At 39.1% G+C, this 23,786-nt stretch overlaps 1 protein-coding gene across 1 annotated transcript in view; it reads left to right on the forward strand.

The window, feature by feature from the left end:
- The window catches only part of LOC140492033 (pterin-4-alpha-carbinolamine dehydratase 2-like), a 65,406-nt gene that overhangs the window by 2,434 nt on the left and 39,186 nt on the right, over nucleotides 1-23,786 (forward strand). Inside the window, exon 2 of the mRNA XM_072590681.1 lies at nucleotides 2,390-2,521. Within this exon, the coding sequence (XP_072446782.1) occupies nucleotides 2,390-2,521 (132 nt within the window). The remainder of the gene's footprint in view (nucleotides 1-2,389; nucleotides 2,522-23,786) is intronic.

Raw genomic sequence — 23,786 nt, forward strand, 5'->3', positions numbered from 1 at the left:
CTCAAACCCTCCAACCCTGGCAGCATCCTTGTAGATCTTTTCTGAACTCTTTCAAGTTTCACAACCTCCTTCCTATAGGGGGGAGTCTAGAATTGCACACAATATTACAAAAATGGTCTAAACAATGTCCTGTACAGCTGCAACATGACCTCTCAACTCCTATACTCAATGCTCTGACCAATAAAAGAAAGCATTCTAAACACCACTATCCTATATACCTGCAACTCCGCTTTCAAGGAACTATGATCCTGCATTCCAAGGTCTCTTTGTTTAGTAACTCTCAAACTTGCACATGTAATCTGGGTTCTGTGCTTACTGATGTTAGTGTATGTTACATACATGCATCTGACTAATTGAAAATACTAACTGACTGCTGAATATATTGAATCTAACATAGGTGACTGTGAACAAATGGAAATGAAGCAAGTTTCATTCTTTTGGTGTGTGTTGTGGGTCTTTGGAACTCCCTTCCTGAAAAGGCTGTGAAAATAGAGCCTTTCAATGTTTCTAAGGCTGAGATCGGTGGATTCTTGGTAAGCAGGCAGGATTGCAGAGTTGGGGGTTAATTTCAGGGAATATGGATTTGAGGTTATAATCAGAACAATGGCAATTTTATTAAATGGTGGAGCAGGCCTGAGGGACTGAATGGCCTCTATCTGTTTTTTTATTGTGATTACACAGAGTGGCTATCTCTCTCTCTCTTATATCATTGTTTGAACCCCAGGTTCTATCTTTCACAAATCCACTGTTTTCATGCTAACTAGATGCATTTGAAATTGGATTAAGACATTGCAGTTAATCAATGACCATTGAACACTTTACACTTGACTGTATTAAGCTTTCTGATGAATGGCTGTTGCCCGAAGCGTCAATTCTCCTGCTCCTCAGATGCTACCTGACTTGTTTTTTTTGCCCCAGCACTGCACTCTCAACTCTGATCTCCAGCATCTGTAGTCCTCACTTTCTTCTGTATTAAGCTTTATTTGGCCACCTCAGTAATTAAGATGAAAAGACAACATTATATTGAAACCCAATAATAAACATATTTGTGAAAATTTAGCATTCTGTGATACATTGTGATTTCAAAAGAGTCAAAATTTTGAGTCCACTTGATTTTGAAGGTATGAAGCTGTCACTTACAGGCAGTTCTAGGTTGAGAAGTCAATTTTACAGTTTGAACTTCTGTTTTATCCAATACCCATCTGTGATCCGGCTCCCACAGTACTTCCGATGTGGCCATTGTTTGTTGGCTAAGTGTTTATTGCAGGGCATTGAGAGAGGCAGTTAGGAATGGGCTATAATTGTTGGCCCAGCCAGTGATGCCTACATTCCATGGAATGTTTTTGGAGGATGGCACAGGCCAGGAGCTCCGGGTACTGTAATGGACACTTGATTTCCCATGGTCTGGCGATCCTGAAGCTGCTGGATTATTGAGCTGCAAGTTTGTTAAGTTGGATTCTGTTTAAGATTATGCCATCTTGTGGTGATTTTAAGATAATGCAGCAGAGCAAAGGCTTTTATTGCTGAATCATTTACATGCTCTGTCAAATATGTCCATGACATGCAAAAAATGATTCATAACCTTATTTAATTGTTAAAGTTTTATGTGAATTCACAGTTTTAATAAGTGTAAAATATCTGAATGCACGCTAACTTTGTAAGCTAGACCATCTCCTTGGGCATTGTGTTGTCATTACTGCTCTCCTTTTTAATAAAAGTTATGATTTGCACATTAAGTTATTTTCCTTTCTAAAGTAGTTGAATAAGTTTTCTCCTCCAAAGTTGTGCCCATCTTTCCTGCAATTTCTTGTTTAATTATCCTTCATCAGGATTTTGCTTGTGTCACTGCATTGAAATGGCTGCAGTCTAAAATACCATTGGCATCCCTTGTAACTGTAATGTTGTTTTCCTCTTTGATTACCTTGACTATAATCCAGCTTCTGAAACAGTTGATCTCAGTCCTTCACCAATGCTTCTTCTCCATTGCTCAGCTGAGGCATACACGTTTGGTTCCTCTCTTCCCTCCGGATATAATCGGGCTGTGATGAATTGTTTTCACTTTATTTTCGCACAGATACTTGCAATGGGTGAATATTTTAATTAATTGCAGTGTTGGCAGTGTGAGACTTTAGTTTCTTCTCAAGCCTAATGTGGTGGAGAAACCATTTCCTTGTCATGTCGAAGAAGGTAACATGGCATTAAGGTTCAAATGGAATGTCATTTTATGTTGTTTCTTTTTCATTATACACAATCCTTAATGTTACTAAACATTCTTATTTATATCTTTATAAATTACTATTACAACATTTGCCATTTTGGTTTAATAAATTACTGTAAACTTGACGAAGTAGGCAATGCTCATAATACCTTGTGCTTGATGTTCTTTTAGGCTTCACAGTCCCAGTGGTTAACTCCAGAGGAAAGGGAACAACTTCTTCCAGAATTAAAAGCAGCTGGATGGGGGCAAGTTGAAGACCGGGATGCCCTTTTTAAAGAATTTTCTTTCAAGAATTTTAACCAGGTACAGTATTTTTGTAATGTAAAATAGTTAGCATGGCTTAATTGTAACCTTCTCAACAAACATTGTTTTTTTTCCCTCTGTCAGAAATTCAGAATTTTATTATTTGGGTTTGATGAGCAGCTACAAGTCTCTCTGCACAGCTTTGAGTGAATCATTCAGCAGTCACTAGAATGAAATGAATAATGTCTTGTATCAAAAGAACGTGAGATTGAAATTCATCTTGATAATTACAGTGAAAAATTAAGTCTGAAAACAGGTGATTTGAGATTTTTATTTGTGGTAAAACTTATTGGAAAATCAGCCTAAAGGTTCTTTGTAGCTGAAAAGCTTTATACAATGGAGAACCTCTAGCTTTTGGATCTAAAATTAACTAAAACCAATGGAATGAAAATCTTCTCTCATTTGTATTAGTGGTTGCTATTGGCTGATGAGCTCCATGCATCTTGCCTTATTGACTAATCTCAACCCGTGTTACATCCAGCTGCAGTATTCTGTGATGGAGGGAAGAACTGCACCTAGTTGTACTCTTGATTCCTGTTTGAGCATAGGAGTCTGCAGCAAAAGGAAAGATTGAACTCAGCTCATTGGAGTCATTAGAGGAAACTTAATTTTTTTTTCTGCTCAGAATGGACAAGTTATTGGAGGGTTGAGTTTGCCAGTGGACCTTTAACTGACTGAATTGTTTATAGCTTCAAGCAAAGTTAGATTTTAAAAAACGTTTCTTACTTCTGTTTGTTGTGAACTTTATTAATTATTTGTGTTTCAAAGTCTTAATGGCATATGTGGCGTATATGATCAAGTATCAAATTTGGCTCTAATTATCAATGTCATTCAGAATGGGACATAGAATCATACAGCATGGAAACAGGTCCCTTGTCCAACTTATCCATGCTAACCAGGTTTCCTAAACTGAACAAGTCCCATTTGCTCGTGTTTGGCCCATATCTTTCTAAACCTTTCCTATCCATGTGCCTGTCTAAATGTCTTTAAATGTTGTAATTGCACCCATCTTTATGACCTCCTCTGGAAACTCATTCCATATATATATACCGCCCTCTTTGAAAATATTGCCCCTCAGGTCCTCTTTGAGTCTTGCCCCTCTCACCTTAAATATATGCCCTTGAATGTTATCCGATATTTCTTGTTCCTGGAATTGGCACTAGCTGCAGTAGCACATACTGTTAAACTGAATGTAACTTGGCTGTTCATGGAAATATACACCTTTTACAGCATTGCAGAAAATTATTTCCAGGATGTTGGTCCTATATAATTAAACTGCCCTTTGATATTCCTTTTGCATTTAAGACATATCTTCACTATATACCAGGAGTAAAGGTGAAGCTTTAGCTTTATCTCAACAATTCTGCACCTAATAAATAGTCTATAATCGAAAGACAAAACATTAAAATCTCCGGTTAAAAAGGTTGGTAGGGTTATTGGATAAAACTGGGGTCATTCATATCTCTTCATAGATGGAAATATTTTGCATCAGTATTTAGTGTGGAAAAGGAAATGGAAGATATAATCTGTAGGGAAATAGATGGTGACACCTTGCAAAATATCCATATTACAGAGGAGGAAGTGCTGGATGTCTTGAAACGCATAAAGATGGATAAATCCCCAGGACTTGATCAGGTGTACCCTAGACCTCTGTGGGAAGCCAGAGAAGTGATTGCTGGGCCTCTTGCTGAGTGATTTGTATCATCAATAGTCATAGGTGAGGTGCCGGAAGACTGGACGTTGGCTAACGTGGTGCCACTGTTTAAGAAGGGTAGTAAGGACAAGCCAGGGAACAATAGACCAGTGAGCCTGACGTCAGTAGTGGGCAAGTTGTTGGAGGGAATCCTGAGGGACAGGATATACATGTATTTGGAAAGGCAAGGATTGATTCGGGATAGTCAACATGGCTTTGTGCGTGGGAAATCATATCTCACAAACTTGATTGAGTTTTTTGAAGAAGTAACAAAGGATTAATGAGGGCAAAGCGGTAGATATGATCTATGTGTACTTAAGTAAGGCGTTTGATAAGGTTCCCCATGGCAGACTGATTCGCAAGGTTAGGTCTCACAGAATAAAGGGAGAACTATCCATTCGGATACAGAACTGGCTCAAATATAGAAGACAAAGGATGGTGATGGAGGGTTGTTTTTCAGACTGGAGGCCAATGACCAGTGGAGTGCTGGGTCCTCTACTTTTTGTTATTTACATAAATGATTTGGATGGGAGCATAAGAGGTACAGTTAGTAAGTTTGCAGATGACACCAAAATTGGAGGTGTAGTGGACAGAGAAGAGGGTTACCTCAGATTACAATGGGATTTTGATCAGATGGGCCAATGGGCCGAGAAGTGGCTGATGGAGTTTAACTCAGATAAATGCGAGGTGCTGCATTTTGGGAAAGCAAATCTTAACAGTAATTATTCGCTTAATGGTAAGATCCTAGAGAGCGTTGCTGAACAAAGAGACCTTGGAGTGTAGGTTCATAGCTCCTTGAAAGTGGAGTCACAGGTAGATAGGATAGTGAAGAAGGCACTTGGTATGCTTTCCTTTATTGGTCAGAGTACTGAGTACAGGAGTCGGGAGGTCATGTTGCAGCTGTACAAGGCATTGATTGGGCCACTGTTGGAATATTGTGTGCAATTCTGGTCTCCTTCCTATCGGAAAAATGTTGTGAAACTTGAAAGGATTCAGAAAAGATTTACAAGGATGTTGTCAGGGTTGGAGGATTTGAGCTGTAGGGAGAGGCTGAACAGGCTGGGGCTGTTTTCCCTGATGCATCAGAGGCTGAGGGGTGACCTTATAGAGGTTTACAAAATTATGAAAGGCGTGGATAGGGTAAATAGGCAAAGTCTTTTCCCTGGGGTCGGGGAGTCCAGAACTAGAGGGCATAGGTTTAGGATGAGAGGGGAAAGATATAAAAGAGACCTAAGGGGCAACAATTGCAACAATTGGTGCAACTGCAACATTTAAAAGGCATTTGGATGGTTTTATGAATAGGAAGGGTTTGGAGGAATATGGGCCAGGTGTTGGCAGGTGGGACTAGATTGGGTTGGGATATCTGGTCGGCGTGGACGGGTTGGACCGAAGGGTCTGTTTCCATGCTGTACATCTCTATGACTCCAGTAGACATTCATATTTTCGAAATATTGAATGGTATGTTCATATGAAAGAAATAAGACTGATTCAGCACACGTATACTTGCATGTTTTGCTGAGTTTTATTTTCTAACCTAGCTATGGTAGATGAAATAAAATGGAACACAACATGTTGTACAAGTCTTTATTTCAGCTATGGCAAAATTAGATTAACAGAAGTTATTTTAAAAATTCTGTTTCAAATTACTTTACAATTAAGCATTGCAAACAAAACTTAAGACTGCAAATTTAATATATTTAAAGACTGAAACTGATATACTCTGTAAACTGGCTTGGTGGGGGGGGGGGGGGGGGGGAGGATCTTTGGTGATTGGATGGTTACTAGCATCACATAACATGAAGGAAAAGCTAGTGGAAAGTTGTATGCAGTACAATAACCAGGACCCAAACTGCGTGAATCTTGATGCAGAAAAAAATGAAGTCAGCAGCATACTGGAGATAGCACACTTCATACAGTTCTGTTTACCACATTACAGGAAGGATCATATTAGAGAGGACACAGAGGATGTTGTGAGAATATTTCCAGGAATTGAATGTTATAGCTGTGAACAAAGGTTTGGATAGGTTAGGGTTAATTTCTGCAAAATACCAGAAACTAAGAGTGGTATGAGTATACCTCCAAAAGGATGTTTTACTTGATGTAAAACATAGGAAGCTGTGTGTGAATATCATAGTGTTGAAGAATTCATGCTTCTAGCAGGGTGCCATGCTTCATGTGATCTGAGGCAAAATTGTGTTTTTTTTCTTTCCTTATTCATTCACAGGATGTGGGTATTGCTGGCTAGATCAGTATTTATTGACCATCCCTAAGGGTTGCCCAACCCAAAGGGCTGTTGAGACTTAACCACGTTGCTATTGGGTTGGAGTCACATGAAAGGACATTAGTTAACCAGATAGGTTTCTCGACAATGGACACTGGTTTCATGGTCATCACTAAACTCTTAATTCACGACTTGTACTGATGTCAAATCTCACCATCTGCTATGGCGGGATTTGAATCTGGGTCCCTGAAACATTACCAGGGTGTCTGGACTAACAGTCCAGTAATGATACCACTGGACCAACGCTTTGCCAAAGGTGTATGAAACCTTTATAGCCTCAGGTTACATGTGATGGTACAATGGTGACATCATGAATGTGTCTAGTAAAGGTATACTGACCATGTGACATAGCACAACAAAGTTCTAATTGCGGTGTGCAAATTATGAAGACCTATAATAGAGAAAGGAGATGCTTCCCTTAACAGAGATCAGTAACACAGGGACATATTTTTAAAGTAATTGGCAGTTGTAGTAGTGAGAATTGAGAATTTTTGATATTGGTGGTATTGAATTTGCTGCCCGAAAGGTTGGTAGAGGCAGAAAAACTTATTTAGAAAATACTTGAATAATATTTCAGCCTTTTTAAAAATTACACCTATTTTTCTAATGAGCTTGTTCAGACATGTCATTGCACACATCTGGAGCAGGTGGAATTGAACCCGGGCTTCCTGGTCCACGGGTAGGGACACTACCATCGCACCACTACAATGGTGTCTTAAATTTTGCAGGAATTGAATGACCAGGTCAGATTAATTGATTTGCATCAATGTCTTAAGTCCATTAAGTTGGCTCTATCAACCTGTCTGATACCTGTGCCATCTCTCTGGCTGTCTCCTTGCTCCTCAGACAGGAAGCTGCTGGGATTTGTAACTTTTATACAACTAGTCACCTCTCACCTCCAATTCTAGAATCCAGTGGAATATTTATAAGCAGCTTTGACTTTGCCTCCTCATTTTAGTAATACTGCTCTGTGAGATCATTTTAATCTAAATTTGAACTTGGGCCTACCTCTTTTATTTAGGGTAAACTAGAGGAATAACGTGACCAGCCCTGAATCCGACCTGATGACAAGTTGGGTAGTTTGGTTGATAAGGTTAAGTAGGGGTGGGGAGCAAGTTAGTTTACTGAGGTGTGAAATGTTCACACTTGTAGACATTGACAGAATCATCTCTGCTACCTATGTCTTAGTCCCCATATCTCAGGGCTGTGAGAGGAATATCTGATTTTGGAAACGGTTATACTTTAAACTCTTTATTTCATGATAGAATGGAATTGGGTGGCTAAAGGATAGATACTTAACGTACTATACTTGCTGCAAGACCCATGTGGTTCACTGTGGAGATGGTGCTATGGAGACAATGGCATAGCAAAATGTTGTAATGTTGCCTTAAAGTCCTTTCTAAGATATCAATGAACTTGATGGAAATGTGTCAGTTTATTGGAGTCTGAGTGAGAAAGGCAGCTAGGCAGTCTTTTTCACCAGATAAAATTACTTTGGGGAGCTCATTTTTTCAGGTTGAACATACCTAGATTGTGAGGTGTTAAACTGGGGTGGAGGATACACCTAGATTTCTTCAGAGGGAGGAATCTCCAGGGTAACCCTCACTTTGAAAATCAGTTCAGAGATTAGATATTATCTGGATAGAAAAGGAAAAATGAAGCAAGTCACCCAGAGCAGAGTGTATCTCTGAGATAGTTCTCAGGGACTGAAGTGCCCATTTAAAAGACAGAGTAAATTGGAACAATAGAGGGGAATTGTTGCTCATTTTAAAAGTTAAAACTGGTTTTAGTAATCTAGGGTTTAAATTACAAAGTTATGATTTAATCAATGTTGTTTTTGAACTTGATTGTTACAGTTAAAGTCTTAAAACTTGAAATCTTGCCACGTGATCCTCGCTGTCACTGCAATTCTAAAATCTTTGTCAAAGCGTTTGGTCTCCACATGGATATTATCAATAGCTACATTCCTTCTCAAATGTCATTACTGTCGACTAACATGCAATCCCAAGTAAATAATATGCAGAACAAGAAAAATTTTTTAAAAGTCTGCTGCTGTTATCAGGTATGGCTGATTTATAAATGTGTTTTATTCTATCAACATTTTTAATTCAAATCTATTGAGTTTCTTTGTGACAAAGCAGGTAATCTGTGAACAAATCAGGATATGCTGATGTTACGTTTTTAAAAAAAAGTCTTCTCATATTTGACTCTTAATGTTAGCAAGCTTCTGAAATACCTTGGGGCTTTCTTTAGGTGTCACAATAACTGTTGTACATAGCTTGATAATGAGACACTTGCATTTTATAATGCTTTACTTTTGGACATCTCAAAGCATTTTACAACCAATAAAGAGCTTTTTGAAGTGTGTTCACAGTTGCAGTGTAGGAATGAATGTTCTGGACATCGAGGGCAACTCCTCTGCACTACTTTAAAATACTGCCATGGAATTTTTTTATCCATCCAAGAAAGAACACAGGCCACGGTTTCACATCGCCTCTGAAAGGTACTGGAATGGAATCTCAAACTTGAGTGTTGTGATTGAGCCCAGTCCATGTGACTCAGAAATGACAGTGATACCAACGGAGCCAGACTGAGGGAGTGAAAGGAAAAATGTTTGTCTTCAAGTTCTTTCATTAGAATATCACGTCGCCATCACTGGTCAAACCATCAGTTGCAGGGGGAGTCAGACATTTTGCAAGCATGGGAATTTCAAAAGGATTAGCAGTCTTTAGATTTTTTATTCCCCATGGCAAATTGTTTCAGGATTTTGTGATAGGAAATAAATATCTGAGGCTTGCAGGAAATGGCTGTGAATATCATAAATATCCATGTAGCCACTGAAGTAGAACCCTTCCTAAATTTTGATCATGCCAGAAAATAAAACCGAAGTGATACATCTGTGGAATGCATTGGCTTTCTAGTAATGTATTAAGAGTTTGAAAAATTAAACTCTGTCTGCACATGTGGCAAGACAGACGATGTACTTATATAATGTATTATCAAAATGACTCCATATGAATAAATTATTCTTGACCTGTATAGTTACCTTTTTTTTGTAGGTAAGCTTGCATACAATTCTCAGGGTCCCATAAACAACCTTAGTTCCAGAATCACAGGTAATGTACCTTGTGCACATGTTTGATTAAGTATGCTTCTTGGTTTAAGATTGAAATTGCTGGGGAAATTTGAGATGGATGTAGTCTAATCCAACCTTGCCTATGTGGCAATGGAAAAATTGTAAAAGCTAAGATTGTTCAGGAACAGAGCTGCTCTTCTATGGACCTGTGGTAAAACCATGTTTTATATTGAAAAATTCATTCATTCACTCTTACTCATTCCCTCCCTCTATGCCGGAACCTTTGACCAACTGTAGCCTACAAATTCTAATTCCATTAACGAGAGTCAGGCTGTCCAGGAGAATCCATCAAGGACAATACCCTTAGAGGACTATAAGTAACTCCAGCCCCTAATCCACTCATAAGGTATCCAAATATCAGCTGTTTTAGAGTCGTAGAGTCATAGAGATATACAGAACAGAAACAGACCTTTCGGTCCAACTCGTCCATGCTGACTAGATATCCTAACCTTATCTAGTCCCACTTGACAGCATCTGGCCTATATGCCTCTAAACCCTTCCTATTCAGATACCTTGTAAATGTTGTAATTGTTCCAGCCTCCACCATTTCCTCTGGCAGCTCTAAACCTTTAGATGCTATTTCTTCACACAATGGATCCTGGCTGTGAAAGGAACTCTTCCAACCATTCATCTCTAAGCCATTAATCTGGAATTGGTTTGCTGTGATAATCTTAGGGTAACTATTCAGGAGGTGAGCGGGAGGGTGATATTTTCTCCAGACCAGGGAATAGAACTTGTAGGGACACTGGAGAAGCATTCTCTCTTTTTCCCAGTGTCAGTCCTGCAGGCTTGAACCCTGCCTTCTTTTATTAGCTGTATGTCATGGGTAGCATTCGAAAGGCAAGTAGAAGTATTCCATCAACGTTTTTAAATTTTTCGTTATTTAAATCATTCATATCCATTCATGATTGACTTTTCTGGAATTTTAAACAACTTAATATATCTTTCCAATTTGTAATTTACATGTCTGTAGCAATGTTTGTGAATTGTCGGATGCATAAGGGTTAGTGTTCTTATTATTTTTATTTATGTTTGGTTATGAGTATGAGAAGTACTGCTCCTGTTTTAAACACTTAAGGAAAACTTTACAGTCAGAGTGATAAACTAGTTAAACATCCAATGAATTAGCAAACAAATCCTTTTTATAAAAAGTTAAGGGAGTGAAGAAAGAACAGAGGCATCCTGACTCTTCTCACCTGGAACAAATGATGCATGGCTGAAATGTATCTGAGAGTTATTTGGCCTATTGTCTTTGATTGCTGTGAAAGAGCTGTCCAGTCTAATCCCTGGATTTTGCTGCAATCCATGGGGTTTGCAGCAGTTTGCATATCCAAACATGTTTTAGATACAGTAGTGTTTCTGCATGTATTACCATTTCAAGCAGAAAGCTACAAAACTTTCTTCCATGCTCTGGGTGAAGATAATTGTTCTCCTATCCAATCCTTCTACCACTTACTTTAAATCTATGTTCTTTACTTATTGGTCCCTTTCTGTAAGTATGAGTCTTTGAAGACATCAACAGGCTGACTTGTTCCATTGAGCAAAGGATGCATGCTAGTGTAGTGTGGTGCTGAACTGTGCAGTCTTGAGCAGACCAGTTTTTGTTTCTTTGTCTGTGTTGAGTTAACTTGGACAGCCAAGGCTGAAACAATCACAGAGAATACTCAACTGTGGAGCATCTGTGGAGAAGGAAATAGTTACTGTTTCAGTATTTCCACTCAAAAACACTAACTCTTGTTTCATTCTCCACAGGTCCTGCCAGGCCTGAGTTTCTCCAATGTTTTCTTTATTTTAGATTTCCAGTATCCACAGCATTGTGCTTTTCTAACCACAGAAAGGTACTTCGGTTGACTTTGCATTTTCCGAATGCAGACTTTTATCCTGATTGCCATTTAAAAGCTTTTACTCCAATTTGTACTGGCATAATTGAATTGTCTGCTGTCCATCTTCAGTTGCACCTCTGCCTGGTTGAGATAACAAGGCTTTTTGAATTACTGACTTCATTCTGTAATCTTTCAGGTTAATTTTTTTTTGTCTTGTTCATTGCTTAAAGTATCAATATGTCTATGTTATGAAAGGAAACGAAGCCACGAGGCTCTCATTTTAGACAAATGTGGTCTTAGACAAGTGAATCTTTTGCTAATTATCAAAGGCAGGGTGATGATTGGTTGCAGGTGTAACCCACATGAATGGTATTTGACCCTTCACCTTAAGCTAAATAAATTTGCTAATGTTAATCAGGGTTTTGTTAAATTATAGAGACTAATAATAAAAGTATGATAAACTTTTTTTTTCATATGGCATAAGCTATTTTAACCATTCTCAGTACAACTTGAAAAGATTTGAATTTTTTTTGGAAAAGACCTTGCAGTTTTTGATAAATCTTCTTCCAGATAGAGTATTCTGACGTTTAGAACACTGTTGCATACATTTTGGGTGTCTTCTTGAAGTCGTAATTCCATCTTACCCTTATTGTTTGCTACTCTCCTTGCCAATATTTTCAATGCATTACAAAGCTGAAGGCAATGAGTTTTCAATATATGTTTTTTTTTGGCTGATGCTTGTAGAAGCTCACAGGCCAAATTTGACGTGTAGGCAAGAGCTCTTTATAATTTTGTTTTACTGTAACTGCTCTTGTCTATTTTAATTAGCTTAAACTAAGTTACATTTTCTTGAAGTTTGAAGCCATAATCTTGTTGACGGCCAATTCCAGTTCCTAGAACTAAAACAACTTGAAGTTGACCAGAAGCTTGAAATTACACTGTCGGAGAATGTACTATAAAATGCGTTTTCAAGTTTTATTTGAAATTTGTCTTTACTGGAAATGTTTTTCATCCTTTTTAAAAATGGAATACCTGGACTAAATAGAAAATTGATACTTAGACATGCACTAGTAGTTTGCACACTGTTGCATAATAATGTTATTTAAGTGGGTTTTATTTTTGAAGTGTTGAAATTGATATTCTAAAGTTGCATTTTTGGTGCTTTAGCCTACAGTAGTGAACCAGCCAGAAAAGGGTAAGGTATAGGATGTCACTTGCCTCTGAATACCTGATATAAGGCTCCTCAACCTGTTCAAGGAAGATGCCACTGAGCTGAGAGATGAACAAATGAATTACGTCTGTACTAAAGGCGAGATTGGATATCTACATCCCTCTAGTGTGAACAGATAGTCTGGCCTTCATGTTAAGCACTAACACCTAAATTAAACCTTGGGTAAGGGTGGTGGCTGACAACACTAACAGGTCTTTATTTTTCTCTACAGTCTTCAGATCCTACTCCCAAACCAAGACTGGGGACATAAGATTTCTAGGCCCATTGCTAACAGCACCTCACAGCACACCCCTGAGATGAAGCAGCTGAGGTACTGCAAGTATCATCAAGACATTTGCTCTCCACCCTCCCTAGTGCAAAACCATTCAGGCTCAGGGTCACATTCTGGTGAGCACAGCACAGTCAGAGGAGGTGTGGCGAGCAAGCCCCTTCTGAACGCATGAAAATGATGATCTTCTGGACTCAGCCATTAATGAGATAATAATAATAGTAATAATAATAACAGAGGTAAGAAGGGGACTCTCAGGCAGAGGTGCCAGGGACTGGAGCACAGTACGGAGGAATTTGCTCAAGTTCTGTCAGATGCTGTGACTACGGCATTTGTGCACATTCTACCCCTGGGGACTGCTGGTGGGACCAGCCGAACTATTGGTATCTGCTGAATATGCACTAAGATCATCACTTCATGGATACTTTCATTCACTGGCTAGTTGAAGGATCTTAACTTCCCACCAGGTGTACCATCCCACCAAATGATAACAGTGCTGCCATTGTGCATTGGCAGAGAGAAAGAGTGACTGATCTGCATTTTGGGATTGTCCTCTCAGGACACTCCATTAGTGCCCTGTGGCACCATCTCCCCTCTGCCAAAACCCTAAATGCCTTCATTATACTGATGCTCTGGCCAGGAAATTTAATGTCAGAATGTTATTGGGGCAACAAAAATGAATTTTAAACAAAGGGAATCAGCAATCAAAGTATCTTAATGTTTATTATTTTAAAAACACAAATTCCCTTGAATGACAGGAATGCCTGTGTACTACATTGGCTAGTACTTGAGTGCCCACAGATGTTCTTGCAAAATTAGTTGCTGTTCAGTCTAGCCACTGTCACGATCTTTTGGGCCTGTTAATCTTGTCTCACTCCTGCTATTGCTACCTTGTCATTTTCATCTTCAAGGTTGGCTCCTTCAGATTCCTCCTCTTCCTCATCCAAGGAGACAGGTCTATCTCCCCTCTTCTAAATTGTCACTGCTGTTGAGCTGAGATGCACAGGATGAAACAAGCAATCAGTAATCTGGAGATCAGTCCGATAAGTATTGGGGGGGTCAGGCAATGGAAGTGCATCTTCTGAAGACCAACTGTGTATTCATTGATAGCCTTGTGAATGCATGGATGGTATTGCTGTATTGTTCAGTGCACTCTGGGGGTTGTGCACTGGAGTCATTAGCTGTGGCCTCTGGTGAGGTGGGGGTACCCATTGTCACCCACAAGCCAGCTCTGGAGCTGAGGGCAGCTAACATTCGAGAAACCTTGGAATGAAACATAAGTGCAATGACAGCTCCCTGGATAGTAGCCACATACCTGCAGGAATTGTTGCATGTTGTCACAAATGTGTTGCACACTTCAGGGAGTGAAGCCCCTTTTGTTCAGGGATCTGGTTGGATGATGCCAGGAGCTCTGGCAACTTGTATGTAGCTGAGCATTCTTTGTGTCAGAGGGTAGCCAGCAATGGCTATAATTCCTTCGGCTCTGGAAGCTTGGCAGATGTACATGGTGAACTGGACTAACTGTACAACATGGTGGAGGCGGAGTACTGCAGATGCTGGAGATTAGAGTCAAGGTTAGAGTGTTGCTGGAAAAGCACAGCAGGTCAGACAGCATCCGAGGAGCAGGAAAATCAACGTTTTGAGCAAAAGCCCTTCATCAGGAAATTTCCTGATGAAGGGCTTTTGCCCAAAACGTCGATTTTCCTGCTTCTTGGATGCTGCCTGACCTTCTGTGCTTTTTCAGCACCACTCTAATCTTGAAACTGTACCAACATCCCTGTGAAGGGTTTTGTTTAACTCCGTTAATGCACACGAGAGCGTGGTTGAGGTTTGAGAGGAGGAACTTCATTGTAGCTGTGATCTTCAACACCAATGGCGCTGTGCTGCCTCCTAAAATGGCTGCATACTTTCCTGCAGGAGGTGGGAAATGTCAGTAATGGTTTCTTTTGTCTGTGAAGATATCTCCGACACTACCTTTCTTTCTCCTACAGGTCACTGGAATGCCTTTGGTACATCCTTTCTCAGTGCCCTAGTTGATAGCATTGGTTCTCCTGTTGATGTGCTGCCAGCCCTTGCACAGCTGCAGCCCTCTGAGTCTCTTGTCCTTGATTCTTTATTGTTCTTCCCTCCTTCTATTCTTTCTCCTTCTTGCTTCTTCATCACAACAAAGCTGATGCGCCTGTTAGGTTAAGTTGCTCGCACATCTGAAAGCAAGATTCCTGTCAAACTTTGCATGGTGGTGACTTCCGAAATCGAAAGTTAGTGCAGTTGACAATGCGGAACTCCAGAATGGCCTCACAGCCTAGAGGGAGCATTGCATTTAATTACTGAACTGTGGCGAAATATCAGGAATAAGGTGTATATTTTCCATTTGAGTCGTTGACATTGTCATTGTAACCTAGGAGTCCTGATCAGGTTGTCATATGTTGGGTGACAGCCTGCTCGACAAACCACGTCTAGTGTTTTCCCCTTCCTGATGCATTCATATGCAACATCTTTGTGACCTTTTACCTTTGCATGTGGTGATCAGCGCGCTGTATGGAAAACAACTCATGGTTTTCCGAATTATCTCCTGTGGTGCAGCCTTAAGAAGTTGGAATACGCAGTCTGTGGTTCCATGCCCATGCAATTGGTTTTTGTATGCATGGACCAAGAGTGATTCCTACGTAAAACACAAGCCAGCACAATCAAAGCTGCTAGTAATTGTTAGATGCCACTCTTGTCAAGTTACTAAGTACATGTATTTCCTGTTCCTCGCTAACAAGATTGCACTGGTGTCGGCTGGGTCCTGATAAGAATTCGTAACATGTTAATGAATGCAAAACAGGTTCTCAGTAATAAAGATGCGAAATGCCTGAAAGCTTCTGAGAACTTAATTGCAAACTTCAAGCTGCCATCAGGAAACTGAATATTTACCTCTCATCCAATTAAGTTCTCCTTTCCAACACTTCTACAGGCTTCTGAGGATACAGGATGGGATGTCCTGGAAGATTCCAGCCAAAATTTTAGTATTTATTTTTGCCAACTGTCAGACGTTTCAAAAATTATGCTTTTTAAAACTCTTTCCTCTTGTAATGTGGTCACACATATTGGGCTGCTAAGCTGAGCTGCCTGCATCAATCCCTGGCTCTTTCTGATTAAAGATAGTGATTCAGGAATGAATATTTGACTCTGAACTGATGGAGTAGAGCCTATTTCTGCCCCTTGCTGTTCATACATGCCCAATTTTATTCTATCAGGAGTTAATTAAGCAATCAGGAGCAGGGACCAACATTGATGCCCTTTGATCCCATTATCTTGCAACCTGGAAGTCAAATGTAGTGTTTCTATCGTCTGCTGTTGCAAGGGAAATGCCTTTTGTGGTGTTACTGCACCATCTGTATGGTTGAGCCTCATTCACAGCCTATGGATCACTGGATGTAAGCCAAGCAATGGCATAGAGCAGAAACAGCAAGATTGAAATGAAGCCAAGATAGTAGAAGTGAGAGTATACTGGGAAAGAAAGATAGCACTGTGACTAGGATACGCTTGGATGAAGCCATTTATAAAGCGATAGTATGTATTTGAATATGGCAGAGAGTAGATTAAACCTGCAGAGACAGGCTGTTTTAGGCTAGAGCAAGAGTCCAGCTGGTTTTAATCAGACTGACTGAAACTTGTTTCTAAAATTAAAATTGCCAACATCCAAATATACTTTTTTAAACAGAAATATATTAAGCATTGTCTCAGTTTTCTGCAGGTTAACCTAGTTTGGCTTGATTGAGTTTGCATTTGTGTTCACTGGAATGCATAACTTGCTCATTCATTCACTTTAAAATGGAGCATACCCAACATGTTGCTAACATGTTGCTGTATTTGAGCCTGCGATTGTTGCCAGGTGTTCAAGTAGCATAAATGCGTGTACAGTGCTTACTTACCCAGTGGTGGTTCTAAATTTCGATTGCATCTGAGCATTGCATGTTTTGTAGAGAATTGATTTAACTTGATTATACTTTTTTTTTAATTTTAAAAGAACCAGCATGAAGTATTCCAATAAATTTAAAGCTGTTCTCAAGCCAGGGAGGTGTTTGTTATTCTATCATTGCAGCAAGACTTTAAGAGTGTTTTAGCTGAAACCTATTTCCAACTATGGTAGTAGATTATTAAATGCATTCCAGGGGTAACTTGAGACGACATCACTTGTCTCTTTGCACCATGTGCACTTTATGATGCATTTTCCACATGGACTCTTTGGTATCGTACTGTGTTGAATTAAGTTACAGCTGTTCTTGACATGGAATGATATCAAATGTTGTTTTATCTGTTAAAGCAGTTTGTAAAACTAATTACCTATCTACCTCTTTCATCATTGAATTGTTTCATGGGTGGTAAGCAAAATATACTGAAATAATATCTTGCCTTATACATTATAAATCTCCTTTGAATTGTCATAGCTTTATTCTGAGGTACAAACTTGCAATAAGGAATAAATGAACTTCACTGCAGCAATTTATGTGTGTAAGATTATTTTTGACTTCTTTTTTCTGCATGAAATGGAAATGTCAGTAACTCTAGGTTTCCCATGAATACAATTATAGAATAATAGTAGCACAGAGTGAGATCACTTTCCCTGCCTCAGGAAATAATGTCCACAATGGTTTAATTTGCTCTTCATGTGGTTGGGTAGTGGAGGTGGGGGAGTGGGTGCCTAGCCCTGGGTGCAGATCTGAGGCAGTGGTAAGGACTGCCAGGTGCCATGCCAGGATGTTTAAAGGATTGCCTTGTTCATCGGGGACTTTAACCCCATTGTTATGTTAAATATTGGGCCCCTCTTGCCTTCAGCTCTCGCTCACCCACATCCCTTTGCCCTACCAATGTCAGCATGTGCCAACTCATGCTTTCCATATGCCATCCTTACCCTTATACCCTCCATGCAAACTCAATCAGTATCCATCACAGGCAGATATTCAGTGCCACGCTGAGATGAGCTAGAATAAAGTTCTACGTAACTGCTACAAAATTCATTAAGTAAAAAGAAATTCCATTCACAAAAGCCAACACAATATATTTACATACCATAAAGTATTTGATCCCATATCTAAATAAATATTTTGTATTCATGACTGCACATCAAAGATAACTGATCCTTTAATAATCTCTGGGGGCTGTCAATCAAACTGTGAAGTTGCAACCACTCCTCCCCCACCCCACTGTCATTATATAAGGTTGCAGAAAGCAAGTTAACAATTAAGAATGCTAGAATGATAACTGAGTGAGTTATGTGAACATTCCGCTATTGAAGGTGCACGAACAGAGTTTTTTTGAACTCTCAGACACAGGCAAACCGATTTTATTTTCATTTTTGGAAGAACAAGGCATCTAAATAATTTAATAGTTTGATATTTTGCATACCATATTAGTTCTTCCAGAACACTTAAGTCTCTATCTTAAAGTCATGAAGTACTTATTGCTTGTTGACACTGTTCCTGTATCTGGGCTTCTGTGTAGGATGGTGACATTGTTTCTCAAAGTGTTTTAACAAGGGAAATGCAATGTTTAGACCATTGTACATAGGAGCAGAAGTAGACCATTCAGCTCATTGAATCTCCTGCACTTTCAGTGAGATCATGGCAGATCTGATAATTCTCTTGATCCCATTACTGATTAAAGATATCTGTCCATCTTGGCCTTGAATATACTTAACAGTCTAGCCTCAATAACTCCCTGCAACAAAGAATTCCACATATTGACTACGCTGTGAGGGAAGAAATTCCTCCTTATTTCAGTCTTAATTTGCGATACCTTTATTCTGAGATTGTACACCCTCGTCCTTGGCTCTCCCACAAAACAAAACAACCTTTCCACGTCTACTCTGCCAAGACTGTTAAGAATCTCCTGTATTTCAATAAGGTTACCTCTCATTCCTGTAAATTTCACTAAGTACTCAACCAACCTACTGAAACTCTCCTTGTAAGACAATCCCTTCATACCTGGGATCAACCAAATGAATCTTTCCTGGACTGCTTCCAATGCCAAAATACCTTTCCTTAGAAAAAGGGACCAGAACTATTTGTTGTATTCTATTTGTAGTCTGACTAGTGCCCTGACTATTCTTAGCAAGACCTCTCTAATTTTATACTGCATTCCCTTTGAAATAATTATCAACATTCCATTTGCCTTACCTATTACGTGCTGAACTTATTTATAGCTATATGTGATTTATGCACAAGGAATCCCAAATCCCTCTGTGCTATAGTTTTCTGTGGTCTTTCTCCATTTAAATAGTACTCAGTTGTCCTATTTTTCCTGCCAAACTGCATAATCTCTCATTTCCTCACATTATATTCCATCGGCTGAGGTTTTACCCATTCGCTTAGCCTGTATATATCTCTGTAGACTCTCTGCAACATCCTCAATACTTGACCTCCCACTTATTTTATTGTCGCCTGCAAATTTGGCTACAGTTCATTCACTTCCCTATTAAGTGTTTAATATTTATTATAAACATTTGTGTTGCCAACAATGATGTCTGTGGCACTCCACTAATTGCTGGTTGTCATTCCAAATGGACTTCCTTCATCCCAACTCTTTGACCTTTTGTTGGTTAGCTGATACTATATCTGTGCTAATATATTACTTCCCACACCAAGGGAGGTAGGTTTGCTTTGCAACATGCTACAGGTTTGCATGTGGAAAGAGAAATGAAATAGGATAACTTCCAGTAATTTGGCCAACACCACACTGAAGACCACCTAACCTTGTCTGGATCACTGGGTTGTATTTCAATTATAAACCTCTTTCTTCTTAAAGAACCCAGCTAATTAATTCCCTTATGAATTTAATAAAGGAGTCATTATGTGAACGTGAAATTCCCAAAGTTGTTCTGAGTCAGTAGAAGACCTTTGCTTAGCCTGTGTACTCTGAGTCCAGGGGCCAGACTTCCATGCCTTCACATGGAGTTGATTGCACTTTATAAATGGCAAGCGGGACCAAATTCTGTGGTTGCTGCCCCTGTTCCCATTGCTCATGATATATAATGGCATCAGAAAAGGGTTTGAGTAGTGAGGCTGCATTGTTGCTTTCATTATCTTGCTGGCTCCATTTCAGACCCACTCCAATTTTGGTGGATTCAGATTGGCGTCTCAAGGAGGATTTGTTCCTGGTGCCCCAACAGTATCATGAATCATGGGGCCCTCTCGTCTGAAATCTGGAAATGTTTGTTGGTTAGGTTCAAAATGTGTTAACAAATTTTGCATCATAATGTAATGCTATAAAGCAACTTAAGTATGCTTTCAATGTAGTGATTAATGATAGGGTTTTGTTCTTGTAAGATAAATGACCATTAAGCTGCCAACACTGGTCAGAGTACATTATCACTGGTTATGTTATTCTGTCTTGAACAGTGTTGATATTCAGATTTGATTGTTAATATTCTATGTGATTTAATCTTTTTAAATTAAAGGACAGCTGATAAATCTATTGTTCTACTGATAATTTTGAATAGTTAGTTGAGTTATTTCAATTACATAAACATTTTGAATGTATTTAGATCTGGGGACATTTGCTTATGAAATTATGCAGTGGAATCCCATTATGAATGCTTGGCTGAGCTCCAACCCCACTAATGCATTCAGCATAGCAGAAATGTTTGTTGCAACTATCAAAGGGAATTGTGAGTTTATTTACCTTGACAGTTGTGATTTAACATGTCTCTTTTCAAAGACTTTGCAATGTTATTACAGGGTCCTGGAACTATAAAAATAGTGGACACTATGAGAGGGCATAGGGTGACCATGAAGTGTGAGGTTTAGAGGGTTGGGGGGGCCTCTAATTTATCTACCAAACTATGTGATGTTCCATCGAATGAAGACCGGCCTTTTAACCAGCCTGTCTATACCTCAGGTCTGTTTCTGGAACTAGTGGCTTTGAATCTGCCAGCCTCTACCAATCTGTCATGACAATAGAGTAAGTGGGCACTGTTGTGTGGGAGACAGGATCATAACATTTGGAAGTAGTCCATCTCAATTTGTGCCTCAAAGATGGAAGTCCAGACATAGGAGTTTGTTGGGAAGTTGCAGCTTCATTCATCATGGCCAGTTTGAAGAAAACCTAATGCTTCTGTTCTTACATATTCTGTATGACTTTATGCCCTATGGTAACTGTCAAAGCCAGAAGATGCTCATTATAAGTTGTTACACTTATTGCAGCCTGTTAGTTTTTTTTAAACTTGCATTATTTATGATGTAATTTCTGTTTGCTATGTACTAGATTACTCTAACTTCTGCTTTGTTCCCATTTCCTTCTCTGACCATAAAATATTAAGTGGCTGAAAGAATACTGGTCTTTTTTTCAATATTTTCTGTAAGCGTTTTCATTTTTAAACGTAGCCCAACTAGAACTCTCCCTCCAAGTTTTCAGTCATGTCTTGTGATATCCATCTGTTGTCATACTACCAGTACAGCTGCGACTCTGTAAGTTCTATGAATAATCACAGTTTTGAAACCAATATCTTAACACATTTTGTGGTGTGCTATGTTTGAATGTCATCATAGCTCATATGTCTCCATCAGAAAAAGCTCCAGTTAATATCATACAAAGCTGAAGTAACATACATCTGGTTTGCTGTAATTTTCCCCAAACCCCATGGCAATTTTTTGATTACAGTTCTGTTACTGTAACATTTGAGTTATTGTGACTGATTAAGATGCCCAAATTACTTCAATTAAATCCTGAACATTCAATTATATGTAAAAGGCTACATCAGCAGTCTTGCTGCTTGGCTAATGTTTTGATCATGAATCTTCAAGTGACCGGTAGCCAAATTTTAGTTCTTCATGGTTTGAAATGTGATCCTTTGGTGTACTTCAGATGAGTACTGATGCATCTTGACTGAGCATTGACTAATAATTTATACCTTCTTAAATTTTTATTTAATCAAAGTTGAAGAAGTACAGGCTGTAGCCAAATTAAGAAAGGTCTTGTTGCCGGAATCCTACAATTACTTTAATTGGGTCTCAAGACAGATACCATGCAAAGTAATTACACTTAATGATAGATCACATGACAAGATGTGAAAAATGTCAAACATGGTTAAGTATGAAATGCAAGTACAAGACTGTATCTGAATGTTCTTTCCTTTTTATTGCCAGCTATACTCAATGAAGTTAGTATGTTGGTGCACTGCAAATATTTAAAGGATAATAAGACACCACTTAAATAATAGACTTCTAATTTACCTGATTAGTGTAGGAATTCATCTCCACTCCATTGGCCAAAAGATACCTTCTTGAGGCATATTAAACATGAATTAATTAAGATTGCCATGAGAATTGCTTTGGGAAATTTGTCTTTAAATTACTGGTGCTCATTTTCTTGGTGGGAGTTATTTTTGTGAAAGACTTCATCTAACGAATTGAAACACAGACAAAGATTAAGAAAATCTAAAATTACAGAAGCTGGGTGATGCATAGTTAGTATGATCTTTCACGTGTGGAGTTTGAATCAAATTCAGTTCAGACCTCTACGAAGCAGGAAGCTTGAGCATTATATATGGAGGGTGGGTGGGCACAAGCACTCTCTCATATCCTTGTTTTGATAATTTGGCATTTGGAGAACTTTGAGAGAATATGTTATACAGGACATTTGGGCAGCTCTGGATTTTAAGAAATGGAGATTAAGGATTTATGCTTTTAAATTTCCTAATACTGTGATGTGAACTTAGTCTGTTTTGCTCTTAGTAATGATGTTTAGCTATTTGCTGAAGAGTAGTTGAGTTTGCATTATCTTTGCATTAGCAACATCCACAGTTGCACATCAGATGATAGTCTGAATGATTGATTGTCATCAAATTTGAGGGTTTAATGAAGGATGGTTTTTAGTTGAGAAGTAATTATCTATTACTGGTTCAAAATATTTTGAACTAACCTGAGCAAAACCCAGCTTTCTTACCAAAGCTATTATTTTCCATGTGGGGGAGATCAACCTTCTTTGGTTTTGCATTCTTGTCCACCCTTGATCTCTCTAATTCTGAGGTAAAGTGTGCAACAGAGAGCCATGATATGTTGCTTTAGACAAGAAGTAGCTGCATTAGAGAATCAGTGCCCCATCCTTCCTGAAGCTGCCAGTCAACTGACGGCCAGCAGTCACTGTGTACTTCAACGGCCAAGGCTGCTGACAGCACAGGAAGGCTGAAGCCCACGATCCATGGGCAATATAGGTTACTTTTCGGAAGGTATTGGAGGGTAAGGCTCAGTGGCAGAAGGATTTCAAAAGCAAAGGTGGGGTAGGTGACTTCCAGTGGTTCCCCTGCCTTATCTGTGCCCCAGATCAATGCCCTTCTCCCCTCCTTCAATGGTTGTTAATTGACCATTTGAGGACCTCCCGGTGGCAGTTTGGGAAAAAGGCTGTCAGGTCAGCGGCACATAGTAACTCCTCAACCCATTGGCTCTGGATATAGTCCTATGAACCTATTTCAAAGAAGAAAACTATAAACCTAAGTTGTCATGATGTTTACTCACTGATTTATGTTGGTGCTTTTACTAGTGAAAATATTTCAATGAAAAAGTTGCATTGTGAGATATTTGATCACTTGTTTTCCATGGAAAGTATTTTGGGATTGAGTTGAAGAAAGAAAGACTTTCAGCAGCTTAGTGCTTTCTAGAAGCTCAAATGTTCCACAGTGCTTTACAACTAATGAAATGCTTTTGAAATTAACGTTTTACATGTGGAATTTATGCTTTAAAACTAAATGAATTTTGCCATAGGCTGCAGAATTGAAGAATTTATACTGAAACCAGGCAAGTTAATTTGGGGCTAACTCAATTCTGCTTATTTGAAAGTCCTCCCATAGGCATC

The sequence above is a fragment of the Chiloscyllium punctatum genome, chromosome 20 (genome assembly GCF_047496795.1).
Source record: "Chiloscyllium punctatum isolate Juve2018m chromosome 20, sChiPun1.3, whole genome shotgun sequence".
Classification (NCBI taxonomy): domain Eukaryota; kingdom Metazoa; phylum Chordata; class Chondrichthyes; order Orectolobiformes; family Hemiscylliidae; genus Chiloscyllium; species Chiloscyllium punctatum.